Source organism: Eupeodes corollae, chromosome 1, assembly GCF_945859685.1.
Source record: "Eupeodes corollae chromosome 1, idEupCoro1.1, whole genome shotgun sequence".
Lineage (NCBI taxonomy): Eukaryota > Metazoa > Arthropoda > Insecta > Diptera > Syrphidae > Eupeodes > Eupeodes corollae.
The window spans coordinates 67,420,101-67,438,948 of record NC_079147.1 but is presented as its reverse complement, the minus strand read 5'-3'; the positions used below and the strand labels follow the sequence as shown (position 1 = coordinate 67,438,948).

At 31.3% G+C, this 18,848-nt stretch overlaps 1 protein-coding gene across 1 annotated transcript; it reads left to right on the top strand.

Moving 5' to 3' along the window:
- Window positions 1-7,660: 7,660 nt before the first annotated feature.
- Window positions 7,661-9,151, top strand: LOC129940004 (uncharacterized). Its single transcript, XM_056048224.1, has one exon. It carries the CDS (start codon window positions 7,661-7,663, stop codon window positions 9,149-9,151), a length of 1,491 nt encoding a protein of 496 aa, XP_055904199.1.
- The last annotated feature ends 9,697 nt before the right edge of the window (window positions 9,152-18,848 follow it).

Genomic DNA, 18,848 nt, shown 5'->3' with positions numbered 1-18,848 from the left:
ATATACCGTAAAACCGATTCTATTAAACCACAATATTGGCATCCGGTATAAGCTTGATCTTTTTTCTGCTATACTTTTTTCTTAAAAAGCTGAAATAAATGTACTTGAATGAACTCAGTGGCTCTCCATCCAAATACTTTAAACTATAAAATTTCTATAAAGCAGGACACCTTCCATCTGTCTGAGCACATAAACTTCTGGAAACTACAAACAGCAAAATAAAAGTTACCAAATTTTGCTATTAATCCAGTTTATGGTTATTAAAATCTTTCTAGTAGATTATTTTCCCGTTGGATTCTTCTTGATTTTTATGAGATTTTGTGATGTGTCACAAATTTATTTCTCCGTGAAATGTGTCATAAATAAAATGGTTAAAGAAACGTACTCTTTAGGAATGTACAACATAAAATGTATTGATTTATTAATTTTAAAAAGAAGATACACTGAAAAAACAAACGTGCATTAATATAAAAAACGGCGTTTATTAACTGCTTATTTATTGTCACAACAAACTTTTTCTTGTCGGAGTGAACGGTTTATTAAAAAAAAATTCAGCGTTTGATAATCGTTTGTTAATACTATTAACAGCCGATTATTAATTGAAAAATAAAGCACTTAATCACCGTTTATTAAAATTAATAACTGCATTAATTTCCCCAAACATTTTAGTTATTAAAAATAATTAATCGTTTATTGCCACAATAAACAAAATGTTTGCAAGGGAACTGTTAAAGATTATATCTCAACCTTCATCTAATATCACAACCAATTCTTTAATTTACAAATAATTTATTATTTTTTATAACCTTATTCACTGACAAATACAAATTTGGCAATTAAAAAATAATAAACTGTTTATTGTTGTAATGAACACCATTATTAATAGACGAATTGGAAAATTTACAAGCAATTTATTATTTTGTATAACCTTATTCACTAACACAATAAACTTTGGTAATTGGAAAATAGTGAACCATTTATTGTTGCTATGAACAACATTATAAAGAGGCAAATTGTTAAATATTATATTCCAACCTCCAAAAATGAAATTGATTCCTTGAATCAATCAATTATCAAATCATAAAGATAACACTGCACTCAAACTCAGAGGAACTAAACTTCACGATGCCGAAAAACATTACTTGTATGAAATTGTATGAGAAATATCGCTAAACTTCATACCAATTCATACGAATTCTTGTGAATCGCCAGTAACGCTGCAGTCAAAATAGGTAAATTGTTCAGTGATGAGTTTTATTTATATTTATAACTCGTTCTATAAGAGCAAAAGTCCTAGAGCTTAATCGATGTCTTTTATATTTGTTTTTAATTCTATATAGGTAATAATTTTGGCTAAGTACTTTTATATTTTATGTAAGCAGACCATTTTTTGATAAAGTCGATCTTAAGGTTAAAGTTTAATGAGAAACATTTGCATTTAATATTAAAAACAAAATTGGGTGGCGCAACAGTCCGTTGTGAACCAGGGCTTAGTGACTTACAACTCTCAACTATTTCTGTGTGCAAGTACTGTTGTCAGGAATGGAAGGGACCTACAATTTTAGGCCGAATCCGAACGGCTAATTTGAGAAAGCACTTTTTCATGACAAGAATTACTCTTGAAGGATTTGTCAATTCCTCGGAAGAGACAGTACCCGCGAAAATATTTTTTTTTTTTTTAAATTAAGGTGGCACAGGCAGGGATTGAACCCAAGACCCTTTGCATGACAGTCCAACGCACTAACCATCATGCCACGGGTACTACGCATTTAATATTATATGATAAGGAATCATAAGAGCTTAATAAAATCATAATATAGAGTTTTCTACTTGCATTTAAAGACATTAAAATACGAAACAAAAAAACAAGCCTTCAATTAGTATTTTCATTCATAATTATTATATTCGATCGTTGGCATCTTTTGGGCTTCCTTACTATTTTGTAAATAATAGTAATATAAGCTGGGTGTAACTACCATGTCTGTTGTAGATGGCTGTGTTTTTAATTAACCATTGTTATATATAATAAACAATCTATCAAAAATAATAAATCGTTTGTTAAAATTTAACGAAAAATTGTATTTTTTACCTAGATGCAGAGTTCACACTTTTACCTAAAAATCCTTATAGTCAATATTTAAAATGTAGAATTGATGGAAATCGTAATATGTCATAACATGATTCCCAGAAATGTGAACTCAGAGTGTGAGAACAAGAGCAAACATTTTTTGAGACTAATTTTATTTGTGAAATGTCTCTCTAGTGCATTTCTCTTACTCACACCTTTATAAAAAAAAAAAATTTTAATGTCACACATCTCATATCAAACTTCTACCTCTTCCACCTCACATTAACCAGCCAAATCAAACTTATTTCAAGTTAAAACATATATACAAAAGGTCAAAAGAAACTTTGAGCCCATTTCAGCACTCCAAAGAAAATGTAATAAGATAGGGTAACCATTGTAAATATGCAAATCTACGGTAGTATTTACAGAACGTAAAAAGGATTTGTATCTTTATAATGCTTTATCTTCTATGACTGCGTGATCGAATAAGTGTCTGATTACACGATTCGTTTTTTGGTTGTTTCATCTTTTGGCAAGCACGAACGTTCATGATTACTTGGTTGGCAAAAATATATTTATTTGTATTTAAATTGTTAAAAAGAATACAAAACAAAGTGTGTGGAATGTCGCGAAAATTTCGTTCAGATTTACAAACATTTGTTTTTTTGCAGTATTTGCTGTGTTATTGTGGACAAGCGTGAATTCCTGGCAGCTATCGCTAATTATTTGTTAATACTGGTATTTATTTTATATTTCAATCAAGTTATAATAATATTAACAGTAATAATAATAATACTAATAATAATAATAATAATAATAATAATAATAATAATAATAATAATAATAATAATAATTATAATAACAAGAGTAATATTAATTGTTGTGTAGGTACAGTGTTGTTAAAAATAAGGTAAGCCAAAACCAATGTACTTAACAGTCATTTTAATTTTTATTAAAATACTCATATCTTAAATGTTCTAAGAATAACTATAGATTTAATCGTTTATGTTAGCTTGACCAAGTTCTTACATCTCCAATCTCCATCTTTTTATATCTAGTTTTAATCTTAGTAATGTGATGACCTATTTTTTTTCAAATAAGTGTTGATTTAAGTTTTCCTTTCTCCTATTTTTTTCTTTTGTTCGAGTGAAGACGTGGTATAAGTTGGCAATATGTTATAGAATAAATAAAAACCATATTCATTGATTTCAACTAACCCAATTACTACTATGGCAATAAACAGTTTATTATTTTTCCTGGCGGTTGTTTACAAATTGAACGAAGCGTCTGATAAACATAACGGAGTATAAATAAGAAACATCATGTTAATTAAAATCAATTAACCGTTTATAAACCCGTTTATATAAATAAACATCATGTTTATTAATTTTAATAAACCATTAATTAATTATCAAATTCCTAGCTAAAAAATATGAACATTTTGAAATTTGGCAGTATAAACGGAGCTTAACAATACTTTCAATGTAAGAAGCTTTTTTTCGAACTTAACGAACAAATGAAGTGCCGCCGAATTTTAACGAGCAACAACCAATAGAATACAAATCATTTACAAAAAGGAGCCCAACCGATACAGTTACAGTGGTTTATAGTTAAAGTGAGCATTAAAAAAACTAAAGTGAAGATATTAAACTATTAGTGCATCAGCTAAAAATTAGATTAGTTAATCAGGTGAGTTATTTTTTAATCATTATTATTAGATATTATTATTAGTCATGTTATAAGTTATTATTATAATAATTGTGAATCCCCTTTCTGCAACGCGCGACACCAACAAAATGGTTTCTCCATCTGTTGAATGCATACCGCCATGAGCGACTAGGCGGCGGCGCGCGGCGGCGCACGTCATTTTAACCACACAAATTTTTCTTTTAATTCTCATATCATTTCTTGAATATTTTTTTAACCAAAGTAATTTATCTATTTATATCCATAAAATTTCACCCGTTTGTACGTTCAGAAGAGATATCGACTTCAAATAAATTTTAAAAATACAGATAATAATGCAGAATGATGCAGAAAGGGTTCTCAAGAAAATTACGTGAGTGGTTTTTTACCATAGCAGTTTAAAAAAAGGTGAACATTTTGGTAACTCCTACATATCTCACGAACTAATAACGCTAGAGACTTGAAATAAATTGTGTATTATATATTTTAACGTTATACCAAACAAGTACATGCATATATTTTTGGGAAAAAATTCAATCAACTATTTTTTTATAAATCAAAAAAAGTGAAATAAAAATTTTGTCACCTCGAAAATTTTACGAATAAAAATGATTTCATCACCAAAACAATTTTGTGCAACAAAGAATAACGTTTTCAACATCTGGTAAAATTTTGATAAAAATCTAATTGACAGTTTTTTTTAAATAAAAACTTTAACAAAAATTAGCAAAAGTTGGTAAACATTTTTTGATTGACGTAAATATCTGCCTTAGAACTAATTTTATCTTATAGCAAATATTGTTTTCAACATTCTATAACATTTTGACAAAAATCGAATTGACAATTTTTTTACAAAAAATAAAAACTTAAACAAATATTAACATAAGTTGGTAAAAAGATGTTTTCGACGTAAATATCTTTTCAATACTTTGAGATATCGACTTAAAGCAACTTTAATCTTTTAAAAAATACTGTTTCCAACATGCTTTAAAATTTTGACAAAAATCGAATTGACAGTTTTTGTACAAAAAATAAAAACCTAAACAAAAATTAACAAAAGTTGGTAAAAATTGTTTTTCGACATAAATATCTTTTCAAAACTTTGAAGTATTGCCTTCAAACTAATTTTATCTTATAGTAAATATTGTTTTCAACATTCTATAACATTTTGACAAAAATCGAATTGACAATTTTTTTACAAAAAATAAAAACTTAAACAAAAATTAACATAAGTTGGTAAAAAGATGTTTTTCGACGTAAATATCTTTTCAATACTTTGAGATATCGACTTAAAGCAACTTTAATCTTTTAAAAAATACTGTTTCCAACATGCTTTAAAATTTTGACAAAAATAGAATTGACAGTTTTTGAACAAAAAATAAAAACCTAAACAAAAATTAACAAAAGTTGGTAAAAATTGTTTTTCGACATAAATATCTTTTCAAAACTTTGAAGTATTGCCTTCAAACTAATTTTATTTTATAGTAAATATTGTTTTCAACATTCTATAACATTTTGACAAAAATCGAATTGACAATTTTTTTACAAAAAATAAAAACTTAAACAAAAATTAACATAAGTTGGTAAAAAGATGTTTTTCGACGTAAATATCTTTTCAATACTTTGAGATATCGACTTAAAGCAACTTTAATCTTTTAAAAAATACTGTTTCCAACATGCTTTAAAATTTTGACAAAAATAGAATTGACAGTTTTTGAACAAAAAATAAAAACCTAAACAAAAATTAACAAAAGTTGGTAAAAATTGTTTTTCGACATAAATATCTTTTCAAAACTTTGAAGTATTGCCTTCAAACTAATTTTATTTTATAGTAAATATTGTTTTCAACATTCTATAACATTTTGACAAAAATCGAATTGACAATTTTTTTACAAAAAATAAAAACTTAAACAAAAATTAACATAAGTTGGTAAAAAGATGTTTTTCGACGTAAATATCTTTTCAATACTTTGAGATATCGACTTAAAGCAACTTTAATCTTTTAAAAAATACTGTTTCCAACATGCTTTAAAATTTTGACAAAAATCGAATTGACAGTTTTTGTACAAAAAATAAAAACCTAAACAAAAATTAACAAAAGTTGGTAAAAATTGTTTTTCGACATAAATATCTTTTCAAAACTTTGAAGTATTGCCTTCAAACTAATTTTATCTTATAGTAAATATTGTTTTCAACATTCTATAACATTTTGACAAAAATCGAATTGACAATTTTTTTACAAAAAATAGAAACTTAAACAAAAATTAACATAAGTTGGTAAAAAGATGTTTTTCGACGTAAATATCTTTTCAATACTTTGAGATATCGACTTAAAGCAACTTTAATCTTTTAAAAAATACTGTTTCGAACATGCTTTAAAATCTTTCACAAATTTACAGATTGTATTTATTAGAAACTGGCGACTGTTGATGGTTTATACATCCATACAAACATTACTGGGAGAACATTCAAAAAGAAAATTAAATTAAAATGTAAGTTATTCGTATTTTTTTAGCAACACAAATTTTTTATTTCTGTCATGTTTAATGATGGAAGACAATAGACAATTTAAAACTTATTCAGTAGTTAAAGAAAACAGCAAAGGTGTTTAAATCATTTTCAGCAATAATATTTTAAAATTTGTTTGAAAAAGTATTGCAATTTTCTTGAATTTGTTCTTCATTTCTTTTCTTACTTTTAGTTGAATTGGTATCAACATAATTACGAAGTGTCTATAATTACATCGAAAAGTTTATAATTTTTTAAACTTAATTACCTAGTACTTACGCATCTACAACATTCATATTGCATATTAAATTTATATAATTAAATACTATCACTAAAATATTTTATGTTAAAATAAGAGCTAGCAGATAAGAATAGACTAATTTAGCGATAATGATTTGCTTTGTTTGTAAGGAAAAGATTGCCTCTGTAAAGATGTTTATAGACCATCTAAAAATGGTGCACGATCTGAGCACTTATAGTAACTTTAGGTGCAGGGAACATAATTGCTCACAAGAATTTCAAAATTTAGGTAGCTTTAAAAAACATATAACTAAAAAGCATTTTGAGATTTCTGCACCCAGTGTCAGTTTAGCAGATAGTTTCGTGGAAAAAAATTTAATACCTACCATTAATTCAGCTGAAAAAATAAATTATACACTAAATTGTTGTATGGAAAACTCAGAAACATTGAAAAATGACATTCCTGAAAACGAAACCTTAGAAAAAAATGAAATAGGAATAGAAAACTGTCTGAATAAACTTTTAACTTCCACTACGCGTTTTGTATTAAAAATGCACGATAACAATAGTTTTTCAAGAAAAAATATTTTACAAATTCAGGAAGATATACAAAAAAGTATCTTAGATCCTATGCTTGACTTATTTAGGTCATTTTCGAACAAAAATCTGGCAAAAACAAACATTAACGTTCATAATGAATTTGTTAGTCTAATTTCTAAGTGTCGCAACCCATTTTATCATTGCAACACCGAATATAAACTATTTGATTGGCTTCAAAATAGAGACCTTTTGGGCAGTTTAAATGAATTTTCGGTAAGCAATGAAATCGGTAAAGTTTTTAAGAATGGATGTCTTGCGTATGATGAAAAAAACATTAAGGGAATCTTAATGCCATTAAAATTTCAAATAAAAAAATTCTTTGAGGTCGGAAACATCTTGAATGAAACAATACGTCATATTGAAACATTAAGTAAAGAAAATAAACTATTAAATTTTGTTCAAGGTGACCTTTGGAAGAAAAAAACTGAAAAATATCCGGGAAAAATACTAATTCCATACTTTTTATACACCGACGACTTCGAAATTAACAACCCATTAAGCTCTCATGCAGGCGTTCACACGATCTGTAACATCTACTATTCCTATCCTTGTCTTCCTATGAAAAAATCAAAGGTAGATAGCGTTTTCTTAGCTGGAATTCTTAAGTCAAGAGATCTGAAATCATTCGGCAATGATAAATGTTTTCAATCTTTAATAAAAGAATTGAAAAGTCTTGAAATTGATGGTATTGAAATAAATTCAAACGACGGCGACGGGCCGAAAATAAAAGTACATTTCATCTTAGGTCTTGTGTTAGGAGATAATTTGGGCTTAAACACAGTTTTGGATTTTAATAAATCATTTTCAAGCAACTCCTTTTGTAGGTTCTGTAAAGTAAAAAAGTTGGAAACGAAGTCGTTGACAATCGAACGAGATGATATGTTAAGAAATCGTTCAAACTACGAAAAAGATGTACTTCTTAACAACCCTTCTGAAACGGGCATACAAAACTATTCTCAATTAAATGAAATTCCATCGTTTCATGTCGTTGAAAATTTTTGCGTTGACCTCATGCATGATATTTTCGAAGGGGTTTGCCATTACGACATTTGCCACGTAATCGAATATTTTATAAACAAAGCTTCATATTTTAGCCTAGAAACCCTTAATACACGAAAACAAACATTTCAATATGGTGCAATAGAGATTGACAATATGTCAGGTGAAATAAAAATTGCTCAGATAAAAACTAAACATCTAAAAATGACAGCCCGAGAAATGATGACCTTTATTTCATTTTTTCACCTAATGATTGAAGATTTAGTGCCACATGATGATGAAGTGTGGAAATTTCTCCTTAGTTTTATTGAAATAATTGATTTATTGCTTGCATTTGAAATTTGCGATGAAATTATCCCAATGTTAAGAAAAAAAATTGAAATTCACAACCGAGATTATGTTCGCCTTTTTAATGACACCTTAAAACCAAAGCATCATATTTTAACGCACTATCCTACTGTTATAAAACAATCAGGGCCTGTTCGTAGCTTTTGGTGTTTTAAGTTCGAAGCTAAACACAAGGAATTTAAGCTTTATTCTCATGCTATCATGTCTCGTAAGAACATTTGTTTGACTCTAGCCAAAAAATATCAACTTAAAACAGCATTCAAGTTGCTAAACAATATTGATAATATTTCTACATGTTACTATGAAGTTTATGACAAACATAAAATCGTAAGTGATTTTAAGAACTTGATATCTGAAATGCTTAGAGTCCCAAAAACACAGGTTGAATTTTATTCTAAAGCAGAAATCGAAGGCTACAAATACCAACAAAAATTTTACATCGCTCGTTTCATAACTGACATTGAGTTATATATAATAGTTGATATTGGTCTTTTGAGAAAAAATAAGGTTTTTTTGTTTTGCCAAAAACTAAATAGGATTCAGTATAATCCCAGTATATTATCTTTTGAAGTTGACGAAAAACAGTTGGGTTCTTTTTCTATAATTTTCCCTAAAGATATTGTTGGCCCACCAATGAATTTAATAAAAACTGCTACAGGCAAAAGTATTTTAAGAGTTAAGGAGTATTATTTTTCAAAATAAAATGTATTTATTTATTATTCAAATTTCATTTTAAATCCATTAATTAATCTAGGTACTAAAATATTTTAAAATGTTATTGATATTTTTATATATATATTTAAAAAATTGTAAACAATAGGTTGAATCATTTAAAAAAAATAAAAGAAAAGCCAAACCGTAGTACTGAGTTTGAGGAAGAGATGCTCGGTGTCGATCGGGTCAATGAGGAGGGTGTCAATCTATTGGAAGACGATGAAATGAACATTCTCTCAGAAGAAGAATACCAAAAAATTATAGCCGATAAAGCAATTACAACAACAATAGTTCAGATAGACCCATGTGATGAACTAACAAATTTATTGCATGAATGGGACCAACTAGAATTGCTTGAGCATTTCAAAAGTAAGTTGATTATTTTTTTTATTTTTTTCTAACTCAATTTGTATCAATGTTTAAAATCGAGATTCTGCTATCTCGTAAAGAACAATTTGACCCCCTACAGCATGAATATCTTCCAAGTTGATCACATATATGTATGCCCTTCGTTGTCATCCTAAAGAGGGGTAACCTTATTTGCTAAAATTAATGAAATATCATATCAATTATACAGTCGACACATTTTAACTCCACTCCGCTTAACTGGAAAATTAGAAGCAATTCATAACGCTGCACTGCTTTCTGGAGCATTTGACAAATTTAACTTCAAGTACTATTTATTGTTTAAGTGAACTTAAAATAGAAAAAAAAACTTTTAATTGTATTTTTCATGTTTTCCGATTAATATTTTCATTAATTTCATATAGTTTTCTCAGCTCATGTCCTTAAATTTTTGTTTAAAAATATATATAGTGTTAAAAAATTGCCGTTTTTTCACGTACAAAATGTAGGCAGAATATTGGAAAAGAAAAAAATTCGAACCACATTTAATCCGTGGAGTCCATTTCCTTTTTAGAGCAAACATAGACTCTTATAAGAAAATAAAAAACTTAACATAGGGTTTTATTGAAAAAATGGAACTTTTATTTTGCAGTCAAGTTGGAACTCTGCAGTTAAAAGTTTTGTTGAAATCGGTTGGTTTTCTTTCAGATGTATGAATTTCAATACAACGATTTGCATTAGATATTTAAAGTTGAGCACAAAGAATATATTTTTAAATCCAGTATACAATGCATTCACTATTGATCAGTTCAATTGCCTGGTTTCTGTTATCCGAAATTTAGTTATCTATAAGCATAATTAAAACAAATTTTGGTTTTGTATTCCAGCTAAGCCGAGTCGAATGTAATATGTAGAAAAATAAAGTTCACTTGTAAACAATTTCAGGCAATGACATAGATGTTGAAGTTTTAAGAAATCTGGAGTGTCACCACCTTGCTCAGATTCTTAAACCCTTTAAATACCGAACATTGATTATGTTTGAATCAAAGCTAAAAGAATGGCGGGAATCGATTGGAAAGCCCCTTTTTATGTATTCCAAGACAGAATTTGGTCCACTTCGCAATATCTCTTCTATATCTGAACCAACCTCACCGTACCAAGTTTCGACAAGGCCAAGTGTATCAAGTTGTCCAAGTACACCAAGAAGTTCACAAGAATCTCCCTCTCCAATTTCCTTAGGCCAAATATTGAACAGTAGCTCGCTAAGTAAATCACTGGTTGAGAATTACGAGCAATATTCAAAATTCACCGAAAAGCAAAGAACACATTTAATTAACACAATTGCCAATTATTTTGATCGCAACCGAATCCAGCTAGATCTTCATTTAAGTTACGCCCTTGAAAAAGAAATAATTGAAAGGTTTCCTACAGAAAAATTGGTAAGCTGTTTGTTTTAATGATGGTACAAACTTATTTTTAATTTTTAATTGATGTTATAAGGAATATTATCGAACGAGTAAAAGAGGTAAAATTTACAATAAGTTCTGCAACTTGAAATTCGCACATAAGACAATAGTTACAACTTCAAAGCCCTCAACAAGCAATATCGAAAAAATCGATGAAGAATTGTCTCTAGGTTTGATTTTACAATTTTTTCAATTTTTAACTATAACGTTTTTAATATTTTAGATGTTTTTTGAAACAATGGGTTCCACAAAAGTAATGGTCTAAGTGAAAACAGTTAAAAAAGGTTCCACAGTTAAAAACATGACAGACCTTACCTACAAGAGCACACTGTTTCAGTCCTCTGCTGTTTTTTTCATTCATTTCAAACACAATTTTCAAAAACTGATAATTCCATTTATACATACACTTTTCAATTTGAATATTAAAATTCAAAACTTCAAATGATTTAAAACAAAGTTTTTTTTTGAGGTGAACAAAAATAATGCTCAACAAAAAAATAATATTTTCTGAGTATTTAATGTATAAAAAAACTGAATTGTGATAAGACCATTACTTTCGGCGTACTTACTCGAATGTCTAAATTATTTTTAAATTGAACTGACTTTCATATACACTGTTCATTTATATTTTAATTCAAAAATAAACAATTAATTTTAGTTCCTGAAGATGATGTGGACCAAATTTTAAGATCCTTAAAATATGATAATTTAGCGGGGGAAGCGTTAGATCGATGCTGGAAAGCTTGTACAAATCGAAGGTTATTGGATGTACGAAACTCAAGCTCAACTGCCGAAATTTTTTTGAAATGGCCGCAATACAAATGCCCAACTGGCTATCGTATGGTAAGTAAGATATTTGTTGCATGCCATATGCTTATAATAAAACTGTGACTTCATTAACTAGATTGACATGGATTTTGGTTTTTTGCACCAAAACGCTGGTTCATTTCTTGAAAATTGGGAACAAATAAAGCCCCAAATTTTGAACTTCCTTTTAAATGACAATAATGTGAAGGAAAAAACCATATTGGAAGTGTTGAAAAAATTGTCAAATGAAGCATTAATATGCACAATACCTAACAGTGAGTAATATATTTCGTTTTTATAATTTTAATATTTTGGATTTGGGTCTTGTTAACAATTTGTTTATATTTGTAAAATATTTTATAACAACCAAGGGCATATCCAGACTTTTCAACAGAGGGTTTTTGACAGCAAACCACTTTTTGGTGAATGTCGTTAAATTACCAACAAATCTTTAGATACAATCTTTACTTATACAACTTAACTGTATAAGCTTTATGCCTCATATGACCCCCCCTCCTGAATCGTCCAGTGGTCAAAAGTTGGAGAGTTTGTGCTGTGTTTTTGGAATAGGGCTATATCCGATTCACATTATGTTCTTGGTCCAATCTTTAGTCAAAAGTAGTACTTTTACCAACCAAGTTTGAGGAAGTAAAATACAAATGTTGTTTTCATATACAAAAAATAAATAATTCTAAATATAATGGGGGTCATATCCATTGCAATACAATTAGTTTTGAATTGAGGGGAATTCCTCAGAAAAAGCTAACAAATTATCTCCCAGGAGGGTCATGACCCCTACGACCACCCACCCCTGGAACCGCCATTGATAACAACGGTATAAAAGTAAATTGTTATCTGAGCAAGATATAAAATAAATAAATTTTATTAGATACCGGATACAGTATTAATGTACATACGTAGTTTAATTTGTATTAAATTATTGATATAACAATACCAATTGCTTTTTTGAGAGCAATAGATATTTGTTAAATTTGTTTATCTTTTTAATCTTCATTACCCAATCGCTTGTTCTTCATTTCTGGGTTTTATCGAAACACAGTATTTAAAAAAATGTATGTCAAGACAAATGTTGCTTTAACAAATATTCGCAAAACAATTTTGTTAAATTATAATATAGAAACTCATTTTTTTATTAATCGATGATATAAAAAATGTTTTAAATAAATTTTTTTATATTTTTCAGATTGTCAAGATGCAGCTTTACTCTGGGCCCTACATGGGTATTTTGTACCTTTTCAAAAAGTTGTGAGGAAAGACAACGAGGGAAAAAAAACGGTCACCAGATTCACCATCAAGGACTCCCAGAATACGTTTGTTTGGGTCGGTGCAACGATCCAAGCAATCGAATATCACATCGAATCGCTAAACCAGTCTGCGGAAAATGTCCAACCCTTTATTGTCGTCCATGGCGAATCAATACTTGATTTTAAAGAAATATATTTATATTTCGATGGAATTAAATTTATTTTTAATAGTTTTATAAGAGCGGTAGATATTTGCTTTAAAATTTTGTATCTTTTTAATTTACAATATCCAATAGCGTCATCCTCATTTTGGGGTTTTATTGAGACGCAATATTTTAAAAAAAACAAGAAGCAAATGAACGCAAAGACTCATTTATTGTTAAATGAACTTAACTGCAAAAAATAAAAATTGTAAAATTAAATTATCTAGATCTTTTTTATTAGTTCGGAATTCTTTATTTTCAGATTTTTATAATTTTTTAGCATAGATTTCGATAGTAAGGTCCAGGATGAAGTGACTCATTGGCGCTGTAAACAGGTTTGTAACTGGAAGTTGGAAACTTTTTTTAAGCAATATTAATATGAATGTTTTCTTTTATACGTTTTAGATCAATCTTTTGCTGGACATACATGACTGAAAAAGTGTCATCATTTTTGCCATTAATTTACTATGTTTTGTCAAAAAACACGCTTTTGACGATAAATGGTAAAAGTATGGCAAAAGTAATAAGCTTTTGCAGTCATGTAAATCCTCCTGAAAAATGGATTTATTTTAATAATCCTGTTTGTGAATTTAACAAATGGGTTTAATAAGCGCAATAAAAAAATTTATTGAAATCAATAAATTTTGTTTATTGCGGTGATAAACTTATTTGTTAATATTATAAACAGGTTTAATAAATAAACTATTTATATTAATGAACGCGTTTATTAAAATCAATAAATTTTGTTCATTAAGGCAATAACCGAGTTTATTAATATTATAAACGGAAATAATAAACGGTTGTTTATATTTATGAACGCATTTATTAAAATTAATAAATTCTGTTAATTGGGGTTATAAACAGGTTTATTATTATTATAAACGGAAATAATAAACGGTTGTTTATATTTATAAACGCATTTATTAAAATTAATAAACTGTGTTCATTAATTCTATAAACGGGTTTATTTATACTATAAACGGAAATGATAAACGGTTGCTTATATTTATGAACGCATTTATTAAAATTAATAAATTCTATTCATTGGGGCTATAAACGGGTTTATTAATACTCTAAACGGAAATAATTAACGGTTGTTTTTATTTATGAACGCATTTATTAAAATTAATAAACTCTGTTCATTGAGGCTATAAACGGGTTTATTAATATTATAAATGAAAATATAAACGGTTGTTTATTTTTATTAATGGATTTATTAAAGTCAATAAACTTAGTTTATTGTGGTTATAAACGAAAATTTCAAATTGTTTGTAAAATTTTAAGCCGGAAATGGAGAATAATAAACGATAATTCACTGACACAATTAATATGTTTATTGGACAAATTCCATCACTATGTTCATTGTCTCAACGAACTTTTTAATTATATTTACGTACCTTTTTGGTTCAGTGTATGCATATCTTTAAGGACTTTTTATGCTTAACTCAACTTTTCATATTCCTTTTTTTAATGTTTCTAAATGAGGGAAAATGCGGACTATCACTAGTTAAGAGTAAAAAAGCTTTATGCAAGTCTCAGCTCCACTAACTACCGGGTGGACTTCTAAGTATATAGATTCTTTTTAAAGTTTTTAATTATTATAATTGTTGTTCAAATGGTAGACATGTGCATTCAAGAGGACACAGGCGTCCTCAGGTTTTTTCTCAAACCCCACCTCTGTCTATCAACTCCTACTCTCACCTCTCAGCGGTGAACATCGGTTGAATAGTACCTTAACTTGATTGGTTTCTAACCCCAGTGGAAAGTTGTTGGGGGCAGCATACGAGAGAGGGGAGGAGAGGTGTTTCCACTTAGGTAAGCGGACGAATTCTCGAGATGGAATTAACAGTGGCGTCTACAGTTCCAGTAAGGTTGAACTACTTAGTGAACGCCTTATAGGGCTTCTTCGATTTATTCGGAGCCCAGCCTATAAGGAGTGGTTTATCCGGCTTCACGGCCTTGGAGTTATACTAAGGATCTGGACCTCCAGGTTGGGGGTTGTGCCGTGGGGAAACTTGCAGGCCACGTAAAAAATAGCTTTAGTTGCGAAGCACCAACAAGCCTCGGATACGGACGGATTCACTGTTGACAACCCAAGCAAACGAAATAAGGACAAAGAACTTCAGATCTGTACGTGGAATGTTAGGTCCCTTAACAGACCACGTGCAGCTGAATAATTAGCGGATGCGCTTAACTGCTGCAAGGCAGAAGGGATGGGATGGACCGGGCAAACGCAAACTAAAAGACTTTGATGTATACTATGGCGACAAAGACTGCGTCTATTTGGATGTGGATTTGTTGTTGGAACTAGATTTAGGAAGAAAGTCTTGAGTTTTAACAGCGTGAGTCGCATCATGACAATCCGCATCAAGGCTAAATTCGATAACTTATGGTTAATATGCGCACATGCCCCAACAGAGGAGAAAGATGAAGACACCAAAGATATATTCTTTGGGCTCTTGAACAAGACTTATGAACAGCGCCCTGGCTGGCTATGGAATTAAAAATATCACAGGAGATTATAATGACAAGCTTGGAAGAAAACACATCTTTGGTGGCACAATCGGGAGATACAGCCTGCACGACACCACCTCCGACAACCGATTCAGGCTGGTCGATTACGCTGCGAGACGAGACGTTCTGGTAGCTAGTACGCAGTTCACGCATCTTAATATCCACAAGGGGACATGGAAATCTCCTGATCAATCAACCGTCAACCAGATTGACCACATTGCGATCGACGCAAGACACTTCTCCAGAACACAGGATATCCGAACATTTCAAGGGGCCAACATTGACTCGGACCACTACCGTGTTATAGCCAAGGTTACGGATATCCCGATCCAAGCCGAAACAAGGAAGTACTGTGAGAAATTTTGACGTTAGACGGTTACAATCGCAAGAGACTGCCATGTCCTTTTCCGATCAAGTATCTTATAACCTCTTTAGAAATCCTCTGCCAGCTGCATTAATCATTGAAGACCAGTGGCAACATTGCTTTGCAGCAATCGGCCACCACAGCGAAATCCCTGGTTTGACAACGAATGCCGGCAAGCACATAATGCGAAAAAACAGGCATACAAAACGGAGCTGCACAAAAGGACCAGAGCTGCTCGCAAGTTTTACGAGCAGAAGAGGAGAGAGGAACACCAGCTTCTTAGATGGAAAAAAAGAGAGCATGAGAAGAGCGTGAACTTCGGAAATTTAACTAAAAGGTAAAAAAAGGTCCTAATGGTACCAGCCACGAACCGAGGCCTGTAATGAGGATCAGGGGAGAGTGGAAGAACCGGAGTCGATGCTGAGAATATGGAAAGACCACTTCTCCAAATTATATAACGACGATGACGAAACAAATTCCACTGTAAGGAGATAGAACCACTCAACCTCGGCGACGCAGATCAACAATTCCGCCTACCCGACCTTCACGAAGGGAAGATAGCTGTATCTAAACTTAAGTCAAACAAAGCTGCTGGAGCTTACGGCATCGCTGCCAAACTATTCAAAGCAGCAGGCTATGCCTTGGTAGGGAGCATGCACCAACTCATCTGCAAAATATGGTCGGAAGAAAGCATGCCCGATGAGTGTGCCTAAAACATAAGAAAGGTGACCCTCTGAATTGCGGCAACTACAGAGGCATCAGTCTCATTCGCATTGCATATAAGATCCCCTCTGCCGTATTTTGTGGACGTCGAAAGCCGTTCGTTTACAACCTGATAGGTCCTTATCAGTGTGGCTTTAGACCAGAAAAGTCCACTATCGACCAAACATTCACAATACGGTAGATTTTAGAAAAAAAAACAGCAACTTCAAATCGATACCCACCATCTATTTATCGATTTTAAATATGCGAATGACAGCATATCGTACCCGTGGCATGATGGTTATTGCGATGGGCTGTCATGCCAGATGTCTTGGGTTCGCTCCCTGCCTATGACATTTTAAGTTTTTTTTACGGGTTCTGCCTCTTGCGAGGAATTGACAAATTCTCCAAGAGCAATTCTTTTCATGAAAAGTGTTTTCTCAAATTTGCCGTTCGCATTCGGCATTGCGACGGAAGTGAAAAAGATGGGTCAATGAGGGCAAGACCAAGTATGTGCTGTCATCAAGAAAGGATATTGAACTACGACGTCATGGACAACATGGACAGCTTTAACTTTGAGGTAGTTAAGGACTTTGTCTACCTAGGCACCGCTATTAATGCAGACAAGGACAGCAGCGCTGAAATAAAACGAAGAATAACTCTTGCATATCGCTGCTTCTTTGGACTTAGAAAACAATTGAGAAGTAAAGTCCTCTCTCGAGCATGTAAAATCACCATCTATAAGACACTCATCATCCCGGTTCTCATTAATGGCGCTGAAGCCTGGACCCTGTCAAAGAAAGATAAGAGCGTCTTAGGTTGCTTCGAGAGAAAAATTCTTAGGGTGATTTTTGGTCCCGTACGCATACGCAGCGACACTGACCTAGTTAGCAGAATAAAAGTCCAATGGCTTAGATGGCTAGGTCATGTAGAGCGGATGGACATCAACGCTCCAGTCCGTAAGGTCTTCGAATCCAATCCCGAAGGATGGTGCAGTAAAGAAAGACCGCGAGTCAGGTGGCTTACCCAGGTGGGAGAGGACCTCAACCAACTTGGCGTGCGGAACTGGAGATAGTTAGCTAGGGACCGAGCTGACTGGAGAGCATTGAGTTTTCGAAGCATTAAATTCTATACGGTTTTTGATTCCCCATGAAACAATGGTGTCAAGATCGGAATTTAACGATACGCTTCCATTGGTAGTCCACATCCAAATAAGAAGGACGAGAATCTTAAAATGAATATGAAAAGCTTAAGATTCTTTTATCAGCGAAAAAATGTAGTGGGTTAGAAGTTTCAGGCAAAAGATCATTTATAAAAAAGAGTAAGAGCTTCGAAGACAAAACGGAGCCCTGGGGCACACCATCGTTTATTTTGTGGATATCATATTTAAATCCATCCAATACTACTTGAATTGAACTGTCCGATAGGTTCCAATAAAGAAGAATAAAATGCACGCATTTTCGATAAGAGAGCTTGATGCCATACTCTTTCAAATTCCTTTGAAATATCAAGGGCAATAATCTTTGTGTAATGATTTGGTTTACTGTTCATTAAGATAAACCATGAGATCACCAGTGCACCTACTGCTATGAAGAAACACTGTAGAACAATAAGAAGCTATCGTTCTTCAAGATATTTGTTAAGCTGAAAATTTATCAGTGCTTTCATGACCTTGGAAAGGAATGGTGTTAATGCAATTTGGTGATATTTTGAGGGTTAGAAGTTTGCGTCTTTTTTAGGAACAGGTTGGACGAATGCTGTTTTCCATTCGCTCGGAAAGCGATCCGTAGAATAGGACGGATTGAAAAAAATATTTTTTTATTACGAAAAAGCAATCATAAATACTTATTTTGGCAATACTAATACTAACCAGTTTGCCCTCGTCAGAAGTTTTCGGTCCAATCCCCATCTGTCCAATCTAAACTTTGTTTTACGCGGCACTGCCCCTAGCGAGGAAACGACAAATCTTCCATGAGTAATTCTTGTCATGAAAAAAGCTTTTCCTAATAAGCCGTTCAG

Coding starts and splice junctions, on each gene's coding strand:
- LOC129940004 (XM_056048224.1), top strand. CDS start 7,661: ATGAAAAAATCAAAGGTAGATAGCGTTTTCTTAGCTGGAATTCTTAAG.